The following is a 17,703-nucleotide window of genomic DNA, read 5'->3' on the forward strand; positions in this document are numbered from 1 at the left end:
TGTGTCTGTCAAAAGAAAAGAGAAGAAGGGAGCATGCTTTTGAAAAATAAATAGATAATAATAAAGTCCCCTCAAAGAGATCCCTCAAAGTAGATCCCATATAAACTGAAAGAATGTATTCAGAATAATCACAAACTATGCTCACACGGTACAATGAGGTGTGTAGCGCTAAAGGCAGCAGTGTGTGCTGATGGATGAGGGTCAAGCCGTTTCTCAATTCGCGTTCTCGTGTGTTCTCGTGTACTTGCGTTCTCGGTAAACGTCATCAGTGGTGGCCCAAGCACTGTTCCAATTCCAAGTACGCGAGTACTGTCGTAAAACCCGGAAGTGTTCTCGATGCGTTCTCGATGAGGCCGTTCTACCGAGGATGCATCGGAGGTGACTCGTGTGGACTTGGGACCGTTAAATATCCCAGAATGCATCATCGAGTCCGCTGCTGTTCCAATTGCAGAGTGCGGACTCGCGTTCTCGGAAGTCCGTACTTGAAAGTCCGGACTTGCCAAGTACGTACTTCCAAGTCCCCTGTGTGGTGGGCCCCTGTGTGGTGGGCCCCTGTGTGGTGGGCCCCTGTGTGGGGGGCCCCTGTGTGTTGGGGCCCTGTGCCCTGTGTGGTGGGGCCCCTGTGTGGTGGGGCCCCTGTGTGGTGGGGCCCCTGTGTGGTGGGGCCCCTGTGTGGGGGCCCCTGTGTGTTGGGGCCCTGTGCCCTGTGTGGTGGGGCCCCTGTGTGGTGGGGCCCCTGTGTGGTGGGGCCCCTGTGTGGTGGGGCCCTGTGTGGTGGGGCCCCTGTGTGGTGGGGCCCCTGTGTGGTGGGGCCCTGTGTCCTGTGTGGTGGGGCCCCTGTGTGGTGGGGCCCCTGTGTGGTGGGGCCCTGTGTGGTGGGGCCCCTGTGTGGTGGGGCCCTGTGTGGTGGGGCCCCTGTGTGGTGGGGCCCCTGTGTGGTGGCCCCCTGTGTGGTGGGGCCCCTGTGTGGTGGCCCCCTGTGTGGTGGGGCCCCTGTGTTGTCCCAGCTCTGGGAGCTGCGTGGTGACGCTGCACCCTGTTGTGTTCCAGGCTCTGGACATCCCCCCAGAGTGGTTCCGGCTAAAGTCCTTCAGAGCCGACCCGCTGACGCTGTGGCAGCTGGGAGTGCTGCTCTATGAAGCTCTCACGGGACACGGCCCTCTCCAGACCAGCTCTGAAATCATCTGGAAAAAGCTTCCATGCATCAAGAGTGACATATCACCAAGTGAGACGAACATTCACACACACAAACAAACACTCACATACATCTCTAGTCCAGTTATATATTAGCCACCCCGTACCGATCTAAAGGTTAAGCAGGCTGACATGATAGTCGCGGAATAGTTTAAGTACAACAGAAATGGAATCAAAGCAATAATATGGTCCTTGAGGTTGTAAGGTTCTCTTTAGGTCTACCTTAGGTTATAGTTGCAGGTGAGTTGGAGAACCATGAAATCTCTACCCAGGCTTCATCAGCATGCTATTGTTAATTATGCTATGTCATTGTTGTGTGTTAGTGATAAAATAAAATGCCTACACCCTATTAGGCAACACACTCCATTAGTTAGTTGCATCACCTCCCAAACCAGGTCTGCACAATGTAAACTTGACTTGTGGTGGCAGACTGACCGGAGTCATTCTGTGTGTCAATATTACCAGCCTGTCACCATTGTTAATCAGTAACAAAACAGGAGAGAAACATTACCCTACAAAGGCTACCCTACAAAATGACTATAAGATCTCAATATTTTAGATACACCGATACTTTTTATATGCTTAATGTACTGTATGTATATTCATATGGTAAATGAATTATTAATAGATAATTGTATTACATATTCTGTTCTTTACCATCAGTATAATTAACCGGCCAGCAGCCCATCACCATGGACACTATTTATATTTTTGTTATTAACGAAATTATTTTAAATGTTTGCTTGTATGTATGTCACTTATGGCGCCCATTGCACTCCAATCCAATCCTCCGAAGAGGATCTCTCAAATAGAGGGTAACGTCCAACCAGCCCTCAGTCGTCCACATTTAACTATTAACGAGTCAGTCATCTAGCAGACACTTTGATCCAAATCCACTTAGAGTGAACTCCGACACAGGTCATTAGATCAGTTACGGGATAGGCCTCTCACTCAAGGATGTTTAAATGTTAGGCTGCAGACTTTGTGGATGCAACTCGGTACCTTTCTGACTGGGAGTCACACACCCTTACCCAGTGTTTCCCAGAGTGGGAGTGGCAGGGCGATGAGATTGACAACAAACGCATTAACTACTGAATTTAAATGACTGGATAAGGGATCATCAATGAAATAATCCTGGTAGGTGGAGCGCCTGTGCCACCGTGTATAAGAAAGCATCCTGTTTTTCTTCCTTCTTACTGAACATACCTATTTTTGCCAGAAGGGGGCGTGCTTACACTTCTGGGCCTCCCCATTTTTGTCGATGTAGGTTCAAAATAACGTTGTACTTAACTAGTTAACAAATGATATGCGTAGTAACCAAGGCTTGACCAACCATTCAAAGAACTACTATTTTGGTCCAATTTGACAAATTTTAAAAGAAGGTTGTGGAATTGTTATGCCTGTTCGAGGGGCCAGACTAAGAGAACAACAAACACACATCTGCATACATATCAAGTGACAGATCCTGTTCTATTTCAGCTTACTGCTGCAACCCGGTAGCATCATTTGATTATATCTTTAATGAAAACAGGTAAGAAAGTTTCTCACACAATACAGGGCAAATATATATATATAGGTCAACTAAACTCCTTTCTTACTTTACTCTAAGACAAGAAAAAAGTCAACGCAAGTCAAACTCCATGGCAGCAGGTGAGAGCGGACCGTTACTCCAACAGGCTATAGGGCCGGCCCAGACAGGAAGTGTGTGTTGTCATCGTGGCTGTCTCCGCTCTCCAGAGCTCTGTGGACGTTCTGCCAGAAGAGTCCAGGGTGGCGGGCGGCCTGGGGCCAGCTCAGGTAGGTGCTCCTCCTCACCAGCTTCCTCATGCGGTAGTAAGGAGACAGCTGCTTCTCTGGCAGCTCTTCCAGGAAGAGCAGGATCAACACATCTTTCTTCTCATCCAGCAGACGGTAGCTGGAGACGGGACACATCACCACAAGGTCTTTAAACAGCATCCAAGCAGCTGCTCGGACAGAGACGAGAGTCATCACGTGAAGGGAAAGCTATAGCTAGGATTAGAAAGTGAAGAGATAAAGCCCTCATGGACGCTGGGCCCAGAGAGAGTGAGAACATCTGAACTGAACCAAAGATAGACGGTACAGTTGCTGGTCTCACCTGGCCATCTGGATCTCCCTGGAGCACCACTCGCTCTCCAGGTAGTGTCTGCTGATCACACAGATGGTCTTCCTACTGCCATAGATGGCCTCTGTAATGTTCTCCATGATGGACCTACCTATGGAGGTCACACGCAGATATGGGCATTATTTCAATTGCATGTATTTGAATTAAGTGTTTTAATTACCATGGGCTATTTCGTCCGTTGTATTTGGTCAGAGTGAAAGAAAATAATTTGAATCCAGATACATTTGGCCATAGTATTTTTTGTATTTGAATACTTAATTACTTTATTAGTGTCGAACAATTAAAGGAGGTAATTATATGTTTATACTTTGCTTTTCATTTGCATTTCTTAACTCAATTTTGTAGTTTTGACTCTTGAAGTTGGTATTCGTCAGATGACCTGATGCATGACTTGCATGTGCCTGTCAAATAACAGAAGGCAGACAGTACGTGTAAAGATCTGGTCAAAGCAGGCAGCCAGCCCTACCTGGCTGGAAGTCTCGGTGGTGCAGGCAGAGTCTCCAGCCTCGCTCGTCCTCCAGCGCAGGAAGCATTTCCCTGTGGACCCAGGCTTCATCCTGGACGTTGTAGGAGATGAAAGCGTCGTAGCAATACGGCTTGTTTCTCTTCCTCTCTCTCATATCATAGAGCAAGGCCATGAGGCGGTAGTAGGCATAGACCAGACGCCAGTGCAGGAAGTGGTAGCCGAAGGCAGTGAGCAGAGTGAGCAGAACCAGGCTGGTGGTGGAAATGTAGCAGAGGAAGCTGGCGTCCATCCAGCAGGAGTGCACGTCAATGTCCAGGAACATAGTTCCCCTTTCGCTAAGGGGGTACGTGCACACGTACTGGGCGACATCAACGATCTGTGTTTGATCGCTGCTCAGCGCCCACAGCAGGAAGCCAGAGTTAGAGCAGTCACAGGTCAGAGGGTTAACAGAAAGATCTAGATACGTTAGGGCCGGGAGGAAATGGAAGATATTGTGATTGATAACAGTTAACTCGTTCTCACAGAGTTTCAAACACCTGAGGCTAGTCAGGTTCGCTTGGGCCAGGAAATGTAAATTCTTGAGGTTATTCCTGGAAAGATCCAGATCCTCTAGCTTTGAGATTGGCTGAAATAGCTCAGCATTTAGGTCTGAAAGGCCACTTTCTCTTATGGCGAGACTCTTCAGGTGAGGTGTGGATATAAACGTGTTTACATCTACCTCAACAAGATGGAAATTCTCAGCTGTAAGGTGCTCTAGATTCTTCATATCTTTAAGAAAATGTATTGGAACATGAAAAGGCTTTGAACAATGAATACCTCTACATATTATGTTCAGATTCCTCAAAGAAGGTAAATCCATCAAGTTTTGGTAATAGTTTAGATCAACCCCTTTGTAGCCTTCTGGGATATTCAGATATACAGTGAGATTTCTTAACAACTGCAGTCCGCTTAAAATATTGTCCATCTGCAGTGGCAAAGACAGACTAGGACTGTTCAATCCCTCAAAACCCTTACTGTGTACGTCTTCAATTATATTGAATTTTAAACAACTGAGGGATTCCAAACTTTTAAATTCGCCTGTTCCAAAATGCTTAATGCGGTTATTACTCAAATCCAAGAACTCTAGGTTCTTAAGACCAATCTTAAAAGTGTTGTCTAATTCCAACAACATGTTATCGCTTAAATCCAAAACCTTTAGATCCTTTTGATTTTGAAAAACACACTCATCTAGTTTAACAATGTTGTTGTTTTGGAGATATAGTTCTTTGAGTCTTGTTAAATTGAAGAAATCTAAGCAGCCTACCGCAGCAATGTGGTTGGCTGACAGATATAGGATTTCAAGAGATGAGAGACTGTTAACCAGAGGCACGCTGGAGAGATAGTTATCTGCCAAATGCAAGTATCTCAATCGCTTCATTGATTGTATTGAATGACTGGAGAGATTGGAGATGCGATTGGAGGATAGGTCCAACATGGTTAACTGTGAACAGTAGGCCAGCTTCTGGTCAATGTTGACAACAGAGTTATAATGGAGGTCCAGTGACCTCAGAGAGGGGATGCTGCAGGCTGTCTTTAAGAGACCTCTGTTGATCCATTTCTCTGTGTATGACAGCTCAAGATGCGTCAGTGAAACCAGACTCTCTAGGAGCTTACTCATGTCTTTGAAAGAGATGCAAGGAGTTGAAGATTGAAGATGAGTTACATTCCTGAAGAAACGAGGCTCAGGTATGTCCACCTCCGTGACAGGATTTGCGCAATTGCCATCAAAGCTTATCTTCTCAAGATGGGGAAAGACAGGTGTTGTGATGCTGAAGATGGTTAATCTTGTTGAAGACAATTTTAAACCCCTGAGACTAGAGGACATGTTCAGGGGCAAACGTTTAGTCTCAAAAGAGCTGAAGGAGTTATCACCAATACTTATATAATCAATGTGTGGTAGTTGTAATATGTACTGAATGTCAGTCATTTCTGTTAGCAGGTTGTAATCTAAATACACCCAATGTAAGCTGGACATTGACCCGAAAGTGGAGGGGAGGATGAATCTGATTCTGTTATAGCTGAGGTTCAGCACTGTGAGCTTCCACAGGCCTTCAAAGAGGTTGTTTGAGAGTTTGGTCAGTTGGTTATTACTTATGTAAAGTTCCCTTAGCTCTAGCAAATCAATAAAAGATCTGTCTTCAATATGAGCAATGTCATTCAAGGATAGGTCTAACACTGTAAGGTTTGACAAATACCTGAAGTCATTCTTGTGAATTGCTTGGATTTGATTCCCAATAATGTATAACCGTGTCACACCTCTGGGAATGCCATCTGGTACAAATAAGAGTTTTCTGTTTGAACAGTCAACCTTAATACCAGCCGAGTTAGACCTATTCTCAGAGAAAGGTATGGTGCAGTTTTTTACCAAGTAAGAAAGTGAAGGATTAAGATAAAGCATGGAAAAAAGAAGTGAGACGGCTACATTTTGTAGAACCCAACATCCAACTAGGGACATGGTCTTCTTCAAAGTGATCACAGCCAGGTCCGTTTGGTAGTAATTGTGGAGTCGAGTGGAATGGTGACAAGTCCAATAGACACTAAACACATACATGATTAATGAATCTAAAGCTTTTTAAAAACAGTTCAAAAGTGAATATCAATGAACATTTTTATAAATATGTTCATACATAACATTATAATTATTATCTATTCATTCATTGAGCTTTAACTCAGAGTAAATTGCAGTCAGATACTTAATTCAGGTATCCGATTTTTTTCTGTGCCTATGGTACGTGTTGGACCTTGGGGATTGAACCCAGTACGTTTCGCTTGGGAGTTGAACCCCTAGTCACTACACTCTTCATCTGGTAAATGATGAATACCTTTTCAACATAATAAATGCATATCAAGTGGAATAGCTTAAGTATATTTTAATTTTAGTACTCACAGTTTCCCCACAGCGTCCTCTTCTGCTAACACTGATCAACTCAACAGGATCTCATGATTTTTTGCATGAGGTTTCAGGTGTGGTTTCACTTCACTGGGGAAGGGTGACTGACTGTGTGCTACTGATAGACGTTATAATTTCACCAACGTTGACTGAGCAGTGAGAACAGGTGCACTTTTGCAATAATGCCTGGCAGCACATAGTAACAATATGATCTTCATAAACAGAAAATAAAAATAAGTAAGCAACAATGGTATTTTATAAAACAAATACAAATAATACAAATTAACACAAAATAAAAATAAACTGATAGAATCTAAAATATGCAATGGAAAACATTCTCATCAACAATGTCCTTTTAAGTAGTGCTGCATTTCTGACAAATTACAAGAGAAATTCAATTTCAACTTTATACTATAAAGATAACAATAAACTATTATTTTCTTTATAATGAAAAAATAGGCAGATATAATGTATTTCATACCAGCACATTGTGGATAAACTACAAATTACAAAATATCGATTTATTACAAATATTAATAAAACTATATTTAAAGGTGTTGTCGGTCAGATTTGAGAGTTTAAAGGGAGAGAAAGAGAGGGCAGAAGAGAGCATGATTTTGAAAAGAAACAACCCAAGAAAACGCCCTCCAACACATGATTGACAGGCAAGAGAATTCCCCAAACCAATCATTGAACAGATGCCCTTATTGGTCAGAAATGACCCGGGGCAGTTCAAAATCTAAATTGTCTCATAAGAGTCAGGCAAAGCAGAGCTATATTTGAATATTGAACTCACTGATACAGTGGTTCCACTGATACAATGTGAGCACCACTGACCTCCTATCTATTCACTCTGCGATAAGAAAAAACGCTCCCACTCCATGGCAGCAGGTGAGAGCGGACCGTTACTCCAACAGGCTATAGGGCCGGCCCAGACAGGAAGTGTGTGTTGTCATCGTGGCTGTCTCCGCTCTCCAGAGCTCTGTGGACGTTCTGCCAGAAGAGTCCAGGGTGGCGGGCGGCCTGGGGCCAGCTCAGGTAGGTGCTCCTCCTCACCAGCTTCCTCATGCGGTAGTAAGGAGACAGCTGCTTCTCTGGCAGCTCTTCCAGGAAGAGCAGGATCAACACATCTTTCTTCTCATCCAGCAGACGGTAGCTGGAGACGGGACACATCACCACAAGGTCTTTAAACAGCATCCAAGCAGCTGCTCGGACAGAGACGAGAGTCATCACGTGAAGGGAAAGCTATAGCTAGGATTAGAAAGTGAAGAGATAAAGCCCTCATGGACGCTGGGCCCAGAGAGAGTGAGAACATCTGAACTGAACCAAAGATAGACGGTACAGTTGCTGGTCTCACCTGGCCATCTGGATCTCCCTGGAGCACCACTCGCTCTCCAGGTAGTGTCTGCTGATCACACAGATGGTCTTCCTACTGCCATAGATGGCCTCTGTAATGTTCTCCATGATGGACCTACCTATGGAGGTCACACGCAGATATGGGCATTATTTCAATTGCATGTATTTGAATTAAGTGTTTTAATTACCATGGGCTATTTCGTCCGTTGTATTTGGTCAGAGTGAAAGAAAATAATTTGAATCCAGATACATTTGGCATTTTTTGTATTTGAATACTTAATTACTTTATTAGTGTCTAACAATTTAAGGAGGTAATTATATGTTTATACTTTGCTTTTCATTTGCATTTCTTAACTCAATTTTGTAGTTTTGACTCTTGAAGTTGGTATTCGTCAGATGACCTGATGCATGACTTGCATGTGCCTGTCAAATAACAGAAGGCAGACAGTACGTGTAAAGATCTGGTCAAAGCAGGCAGCCAGCCCTACCTGGCTGGAAGTCTCGGTGGTGCAGGCAGAGTCTCCAGCCTCGCTCGTCCTCCAGCGCAGGAAGCATTTCCCTGTGGACCCAGGCTTCATCCTGGACGTTGTAGGAGATGAAAGCGTCGTAGCAATACGGCTTGTTTCTCTTCCTCTCTCTCATATCATAGAGCAAGGCCATGAGGCGGTAGTAGGCATAGACCAGACGCCAGTGCAGGAAGTGGTAGCCGAAGGCAGTGAGCAGAGTGAGCAGAACCAGGCTGGTGGTGGAAATGTAGCAGAGGAAGCTGGCGTCCATCCAGCAGGAGTGCACGTCAATGTCCAGGAACATAGTTCCCCTTTCGCTAAGGGGGTACGTGCACACGTACTGGGCGACATCAACGATCTGTGTTTGATCGCTGCTCAGCGCCCACAGCAGGAAGCCAGAGTTAGAGCAGTCACAGGTCAGAGGGTTAACAGAAAGATCTAGATACGTTAGGGCTGGGAGGAAATGGAAGATATTGTGATTGATAACAGTTAACTCGTTCTCACAGAGTTTCAAACACCTGAGGCTAGTCAGGTTCGCTTGGGCCAGGAAATGTAAATTCTTGAGGTTATTCCTGGAGAGATCCAGATCCTCTAGCTTTGAGATTGGCTGAAATAGCTCAGCATTTAGGTCTGAAAGGCCAGTTTCTCTTATGGCGAGACTCTTCAGGTGAGGTGTGGATATAAACGTGTTTACATCTACCTCAACAAGATGGAAATTCTCAGCTGTAAGGTGCTCTAGATTCTTCATATCTTTAAGAAAATGTATTGGAACATGAAAAGGCTTTGAACAATGAATACCTCTACATATTATGTTCAGATTCCTCAAAGAAGGTAAATCCATCAAGTTTTGGTAATAGTTTAGATCAACCCCTTTGTAGCCTTCTGGGATATTCAGATATACAGTGAGATTTCTTAACAACTGCAGTCCGCTTAAAATATTGTCCATCTGCAGTGGCAAAGACAGACTAGGACTGTTCAATCCCTCAAAACCCTTACTTTGTACGTCTTCAATTATATTTAATTTTAAACAACTGAGGGATTCCAAACTTTTAAATTCTCCTGTTCCAAAATGCTTAATGCGGTTATTACTCAAATCCAAGAACTCTAGGTTCTTAAGACCAATCTTAAAAGTGTTGTCTAATTCCAACAACATGTTATCGCTTAAATCCAAAACCTTTAGATCCTTTTGATTTTGAAAAACACACTCATCTAGTTTAACAATGTTGTTGTTTTGGAGATATAGTTCTTTGAGTCTTGTTAAATTGAAGAAATCTAAGCAGCCTACCGCAGCAATGTGGTTGGCTGACAGATATAGGATTTCAAGAGATGAGAGACTGTTAACCAGAGGCACGCTGGAGAGATAGTTATCTGCCAAATGCAAGTATCTCAATCGCTTCATTGATTGTATTGAATGACTGGAGAGATTGGAGATGCGATTGAACAGTGAACAGTAGGCCAGCTTCTGGTCAATGTTGACAACAGAGTTATAATGGAGGTCCAGTGACCTCAGAGAGGGGATGCTGCAGGCTGTCTTTAAGAGACCTCTGTTGATCCATTTCTCTGTGTATGACAGCTCAAGATGCGTCAGTGAAACCAGACTCTCTAGGAGCTTACTCATGTCTTTGAAAGAGATGCAAGGAGTTGAAGATTGAAGATGAGTTACATTCCTGAAGAAACAAGGCTCAGGTATGTCCACCTCCGTGACAGGATTTGCGCAATTGCCATCAAAGCTTATCTTCTCAAGATGGGGAAAGACAGGTGTTGTGATGCTGAAGATGGTTAACCTTATGGTTAACCTTTAACAATTTTAAACCCCTGAGACTAGAGGACATGTTCAGGGGCAAACGTTTAGTCTCAAAAGAGCTGAAGGAGTTATCACCAATACTTATATAATCAATGTGTGGTAGTTGTAATATGTACTGAATGTCAGTCATTTCTGTTAACAGGTTGTAATCTAAATTCACCCAATGTAAGCTGGACATTGACCCAAACGCAGAGGGGGGTATGAATCTGATTCTGTTAGATCTGAGGTTCAGCACTGTGAGCTTCCACAGTTCTTCAAAGAGGTTGTTAGAGAGTTTGGTCAGTTGGTTATTACTTATGTCAAGTTCCCTTAGCTCTAGCAAATCGATAAAAGATTGGTCTTAAATATGAGCAATGTCATTCAAGGCTAGGTCTAACACTGTAAGGTTTGACAAATACCTGAAGTCATTCTTGTGAATTGCTTGGATTTGATTCCTATAAATGGACAACCATGTCACACCTCTGGGAATGCCATCTGGTACAAATAAGAGTTTTCTGTCTGAACAGTCAACCTTAATACCAGCCGAGTTAGACCTATTCTCAGAGAAAGGTATGGTGCAGTTTTTTAGCAAGTAAGAAAGTGAAGGATTAAGATAAAGCATGGAAAAAAGAAGTAAGACGGCTACATTTTGTAGAACCCAACATCCAACTAGGGACATGGTCTTCTTCAAAGTGATCACAGCCAGGTCCGTTTGGTAGTAATTGTGGAGTCGAGTGGAATGGTGACAAGTCCAATAGACACTACAAACACATACATGATTAATGAATCTATAGCTTTTTAAAAACAGTTCAAAAGTGAATATCAATAAACATTTTTATAAATATGTTCATACATAACATTATAATTATTATCTATTAATTTATTGAGCTTTAACTCACGAGTAAATTGCAGTCAGATACTTAATTCAGGTATCCGATTTTTTTCTGTGCCTATGGTACGCTTTGGACCTTGGGGATTGAACCCAGTACGTTTCTCTTGGGAGTTGAACCCCTAGTCACTACACTCTTCATCAGGTAAATGATGAATACTTTTCAACATCATGAATGCATATCAAGTGGAATAGCTCAAAGGGGTAGTTCGGGATTTTGGACATCGGATCTCATTTCCAAGTGAGCCAGTGTGTTATTTATTATTGGAGACCGATTTCAACACTTTTCATTCAGTCCTTCTAGTTGCAGAAATCGCTGGTGCTAGGCTAGAGCAAGTCGAGGGGAACTGCTAGCCTGCCAATAAAAACTGTTTTACCCACTCCAAAGTACACCTGAAGCAAACCAATTATAATGCCAGACTATTGATGTAAATGTCTGTGTTGATAGAATAATATTAGAAATGAAACGATCATCATATCGCAATGATCACTTTACATTTTGAGGGACTACTTTCTCAGCAGTGGCGGAATTTCACTTTGCTCTGGTGTAGCAACCAATTCACTACAGCATATGGCAAACAGAGAAGCGCACTCCAGGTAATATCAGTCCGCCGCTGCCGTAGTGTTGTGGATTTTGGTCCAGGAAAGGCCGCCGAGACAGGATCGCTTTTAACTCACTTTATTTGGTTAAGGTTATTGGTCTATTGTCTATCGTCTATGAAACAAAAGGAGAGGAATGGTAAATAACACGCGCGGAGCGTCTCAGAGCTTAGCATCCAGGATACGCTGCTGAGAGATTCTGAATCTAAACTGGCGGAGTCCGAGTTAAATAAGAAGGTAAAAGGTGGGCGTGCTCTGTGGCTTTAAAAGCCCGCCCCCTTTCATCTATGGTTTTCCCACTTCCTCTGTGTGTCCGTTGCTGCCCCTAGTGTAAATGTTTCGTAACTTTGTCAAATGTGTTCAGTGCTGCCCTCTGGCGATTGTGAGGGGAAATTAACTCTAAACTATGCTTGGTGCTACTGGATATGGCTATGTGAGAGTATTACAGTAAAAATGTATCACTAGGGAATATTACAATTAAAAAATGTCACAGTAGCTTGCTTCCAACTACAGGGATTATGAATTATGGATTATCCGGAAACATTACACTGAAGAGTTCGCTAACATAGTGCCTTGTCTTGGACTGGGCCTCATGATGGAGGAACTAGTGGAGCTTGAAGTGGGCACAACGTGGTCGGGGAGAGAAAAAGCTGACCAATGTGTGCTCCATAATCATACATATATATTTGACCAATTCAATTTGTGTTTAAAACAGGGTAAGCAGGCACTTTCAGAAAAGGCTTTTCAAATTAATTTTGATTGGCATGGCTCGCACACTTTTTACTTGTTTTGATACTGTATTACATTTACTACATTCAACATGTCTCTTGTTATGGGTTTCACCATACATAATGTAGGTCATTCATTAAAAATGGATGTCTTTATTGTCATTCAGTGATTGTATATGATGTTCTGTTAGTCAGTTCAACTGCTCGTGGCGTTACTTACTTATTTGGGGTTTTTGTTGGGTCTCATGCTCTCCGCTGCTAGCGGTTCAAGGCAAAGGCCACACATTGGTCTTTCCTCTGTCCCTACAGTCGCCACCGTGAAGCCCATCGCAAGGTGTTCCTCCTCATACTTTTGTTTATTATTTTATTATTTTTAACCACTGGTACTGAATCATCAACCTTTTGTATTTCCTCTTGCCACGCCCACTACACTTATATTATCTGAGAAAGTTTGTTAAGTTCCGCTGCAATCATCATTTTGGCACTATCGTGCCGGATAGGGCAGACTAACATTTTCATCTAACAATGCAATACAAGAGTCTAGATTGCATTGTGTGTGGTTGTTTAGTGAGATGGAGGTGTATGCTCGTTATTATCAATACAGGAAGGCATAGGCTACAGATTAAAAAAAAAGAATCCAGTTTTTCGTGTCAGTTCACGCCCCACCTGAGCAATGTGAGTTTGTTTTGTGGTCACTGACTTTTGTTCTGTAATCGTATAAGGTTTGTGAAATTATTTATTATTTAACTGAATGTGGCAATGAATTGTGGAGCTCATTGTTGTACTTTTTGTTTGCTTCCTAGAAACCACACACCTTAGCCACACACCTTAGCCACACACCCTACCTACCTCCACATCCTACCTACCTACCTAACTACCTACCTAACCACACACGCATCCTACCTACCTACCTACACACATCCATACAGTCCTGCTCGCACCTTTGGAAAATAAACATATAAACTTTGGAGCTCTGACTGGACAACGCTGTGTTCTCACCGACACCCCCACTGGTCCCAGCACCTAGACACTCCTCAAAACCTCCTCCAATTAATTTAAGTTAAGTTACTTTTATAATCAACATCATCATCAGAGTTTTTCTTTAATCACTGTCTGGTGGCTAGTTACGTCACTCTGAGAGATGCTCACGGACATATTAGGTAGTGACACAGCCTATAACCTATTTGTGAAAGCAAACCATCAAGTTCATTGATTTAACGAGGCAGGGTTATTTGAAATAATTCATTATAAGTTATCATGTGTGAGAGATCATTCCTCCCCCTGAGTGTGTATTGACTATCTCTGGTGATTGAAATGCTCATTGCAAGCTTCCTATTCATGTCTAGTGTACCCCTACTGTCCACAAGCACCCCCCCCTCCCCATATGGATATAGAGAATTGTTGCCACATCTCAGTGGTGTTATATCTATGAAAGTGGGCATTCAAATATACTACAATGATCAATTAGGAGGCCGAAGCCATAAAGGAAGTGATGCAATAGGTGACTAGAGTCAATGACAGTAACAAGTAAGCTATAGACCTGGGGTCACTTTTATATCAAAGGGGGTCTCAAAGGACACATATGATTATCAACTTGGGGGCTCCAGCCGTACAAGAAATGACTCAGCAAGTGCTCCATCTCGTTGCACCTCACCCAGCGGCTCGGTTGCAAGATTTTGCCCTGAAGTTCTTCCCAGACCTACACCCTTGCCATCCAACATGCATATCTGAGAATAAGGCTTCTCTTTAAGAATGACAAAAATATATGAGAGAAATGCAAATTAACTTTTTGTTATCTCATAAGGTGCTGGCTCCTTTTGACCTTTTGACCCCAGACTTCAAAAACTTGTCCACAGGCCTGCTGTGTCTACACACCTTAAGGCACAAATGTACACCTCCATCCCACAAAAAATCGGGACTAGAAACAAACCATGCTGTTGAAGGTCATGCCCCTTTTCCCGCCTTTTCGAGATAGCTAGAGATGTGAAAATGTATACACACATTTCCTTGGGTCCCGAGAACGACATATCTGAGATTTGGAGTTATAGCCCTTACAGAAAAAATGTTGTCCCAAATGGGTTAGGGTTAGGGCTGGCTTTTTTCCAGAGACCCACAATTTTCTTCCAAGATGAGTACTTTCAAGATGCACCCTGGTTGATGGTTTAATCTGGATACGTTTCTATCTCTTGTCAACAAATTTTCAATGGAGCATTTGATGATGCTGTGTGAGCCTTTCCTGTAGGGGTGTAGCCGCTAAGTTGATAATCGTATGCGTCCTTTGAGACCCTCTTTGATATAAAGAGACCCCAGGTGTATAGCTTACTTGTTACTGTCCTCGACTCAGTCCAGGCCCGGTTCCAGAACAGAATGCCTTGGGGTGCGTCTGAGATTACAGGGGGTGCACCAGTAGGCCTACTATAGTAAACCCAGCTACCCAGCTTCAGTTCAGACTTCGCTTTTTACACTAGGCCTTTCTACCAGTAGATTGACAAGCACTTCTGGGTAGTTCTACTGACATGTTGGGACAAAAACATTTACTGTGCTTAAAAGATGGTATCACATCATGTCTTGTGATGTGGAGGCTTATTGATATCCAAGCTTTGGATATGAGAATGAATTAATAATGGTTGCTTGTCCGGGAGTGAGAGCGGCGCCGGCAAAGGCAGCGAGTCGGGCAGGATTGAGCTAGCGTTGCTAGTGCTAGCGTTCACAACGGTTATACTGTCTCATGTATTGGATTCTTCTGCGGTGTTCTTTTTGAGCCATTTTCGGATATCCATTGTAAATGCCTAATTGTTGCTGCCGAAGAAGTTCAATGTCACTGACGTGCGCGCCGCCGGACGGGGCGCAGTTCACGCGCACCTGTCACAATAATAATAACGTTCTTATCGGTTTAGTGAACAAAATAAATGCAGCAAACAACGGTATTTAATGGAAATTGTCACAAGTTTGATTACAATTTGTTTTGTGAGCAAGTATTTTTTTTTTTAATCATATTTATAAAAAAAAAAAAAATCCCTCCCTCCTTTTTTCAATTGAGGGTGCAAACAATTTTTTGGGAGGTGCAATGCATGCTTATGCACCCCCGTAGAACCGGGCCTGACTCAGTCACCTATTGCATCACTTCCTTTAGGGCTTCGGCCTCCTAATTGATCAATGTAGTATATTTGAATGCCCGCTTTCATAGATATGACACTACCACCACTGAGACATGGCAACAATCCTTCATATCAATATGGGGAGGGGGGGACAGTAGGGGTACACTAGACATAAATAGGAAGTACACTCAGGAGGAGGAATGACCTCTCAAACAAGATAACTTAATTAATTATTTCAAATAACCCTGCCTCGTTAAATCAATGAGCTTGGTGTTTTGCTTTCACAAATAGGTTATAAGCTGTGTCACTACAAAATCTGTTCATGCGCATCTCTCAGAGTGACATAACTAGCCAGCTGGCTGCCAGCTGACTGTCCGGAAACATTACACTGAAGAGTTTGCTAACATCCTCACACGATTTAAAAGAAAAGTGTGAGTTCGCAACTTTTAATGCCCACAATTCCTCGGCCTTTAAAGATTCTTCTCTGGTACCGTTGGAGATAGTGCCTTGTCTTGGACTGGGCCTCGTGATGGAGGAACTAGTGGAGCTTGAAGTGGGCACAACGTTGGTCGAGGTTGGGGGTGAGAAAAAGCTGGTGATGGTGCTCGAGCCTTCACACACAGCCACAACAGCCTGGTGCTTTAGCGCCTTTTGCATGGCTAGTCAGCGCTGCCTCTCCCATATTAGAAATGTAAATTGTTTTACAGCATAGTCCACATCATATACTTTTCCATAACTCCATAACTTTTCCAGTTTTTTTCAAAATGTACAAACCCTGCAAGGAGCTTGTTCCACCTTTGCGGTGCCAAAACAGAGGGCACATTAACTGGGCAAACAACTTGCCTTATCTTGCCTCAACTTATCTCAACAAACTTCTCTAGCGTCATCACTGCAGTGCGGTGTGGGGCGTGGTTAGGGTCGGCTATAAGAGAAGACTCACAAGGGGCTCTCTACAGGGAGGTCAGATCCGTACTGACGATTCCATCAGCTCCTGGACAGGGAAGAAAGACCAGAGCGGAGCCACCAGGACAGGTAAGGATCCAGGGAGGTCTAACCAGGATCAATGGGATTTTGATCTCGGGGTAATCGTGACGGCAATTCTCACTAGTTTCTGAATTTCTACGAACTAAACAATCAATTAATGGAGAAAAGAATCAGCAGAATAATCTGTAATGAAAATAGAAAATAGTGAAAATGAAAATAGTTGCAGTTTGAAACAAAATAGTTCTGAATGAACAGCAGGTGTGGTCAACTCCAAACTGATTTTCAGAGTGCATCTCATTAATAGATGATAGACGGCTGTCGCATTTGTAAACAATTACACGACAATAACAGCTCTTAAATCGTACCTCTTAAAGTGGAACAGTCACGCTCGCTAGCTTGTAATATAAGTAAGTTCTGCTTCATATGCGTATACACACCTGTAGCCAGCTCTGAGGTCACAGAGGTCCAGACCGCTGGAATTATTTTTAGAGCAAAAATAAAACTGGATGGCCTACCTGTCTGTCTACCTACCTGTCTGTCTACCTACCTCAGTGAGTGCACACATTGCGCATGACCGGAATCAACCCACGCGTTGCTAATCCCCATAAGTTATATTGTACCCTCTAGCAGGCCGCGAATTTCGTTATTTTAGGGGCAAGGCCACTTGGCCTGCAGCGGGGCAATTTTTTTGAGGCCACATGCCAGGGCATCAAGACCGTAAGTTAAAAAACATGATTTTGATTTCACAGGGCCAACCCAGGCCCACCTGGGCTGTACTACTTGGGGAGGGGCCACATCTGGGCTGTGCCACTTGGGGAGGGGCCGCTCATTTACTCCCCTCTGCTAGTATAGACTTGGTTGTGACGTTAACAGTTTGTGAGTCCTTGTGTGTGTTTGTATGTGGGACTCAGACTGTGAGTGAGAGGCTGCGGACCGGACGGCGCAGCAAGGAACTTTAATAAACGCAATATTGTTATCCCGTAGTAATCAGCCCGGCCGCCCCGAAACGTTAACGGCACACTGGGAA

At 43.4% G+C, this 17,703-nt stretch overlaps 1 protein-coding gene and 1 pseudogene across 2 annotated transcripts; both read right to left on the reverse strand.

The window, feature by feature from the left end:
- Positions 1 to 2,674: 2,674 nt before the first annotated feature.
- Positions 2,675 to 6,359, reverse strand: LOC311345559 (uncharacterized protein). Its single transcript, XM_084469979.1, has 3 exons — positions 3,804 to 6,359; positions 3,311 to 3,428; positions 2,675 to 3,109 (listed from the first exon to the last, which is right to left on the reverse strand). Exons 1-3 carry the CDS (start codon positions 6,295 to 6,297, stop codon positions 2,872 to 2,874), a joined length of 2,850 nt encoding a protein of 949 aa, XP_084326105.1. The 5' UTR covers positions 6,298 to 6,359; the 3' UTR covers positions 2,675 to 2,871.
- Positions 6,360 to 7,335: 976 nt separating this feature from the next.
- LOC311345289 lies at positions 7,336 to 11,056 on the reverse strand (annotated as a pseudogene). Its single transcript has 3 exons — positions 8,577 to 11,056; positions 8,090 to 8,207; positions 7,336 to 7,888 (listed from the first exon to the last, which is right to left on the reverse strand). The product of its transcript is annotated as an uncharacterized misc_RNA (transcript).
- Between the last annotated feature and the right edge of the window lie 6,647 nt (positions 11,057 to 17,703).

Source organism: Micromesistius poutassou (assembly GCF_964030765.1).
Source record: "Micromesistius poutassou genome assembly, chromosome: 6".
In the NCBI taxonomy this organism is placed as follows: Eukaryota; Metazoa; Chordata; class Actinopteri; order Gadiformes; family Gadidae; genus Micromesistius; species Micromesistius poutassou.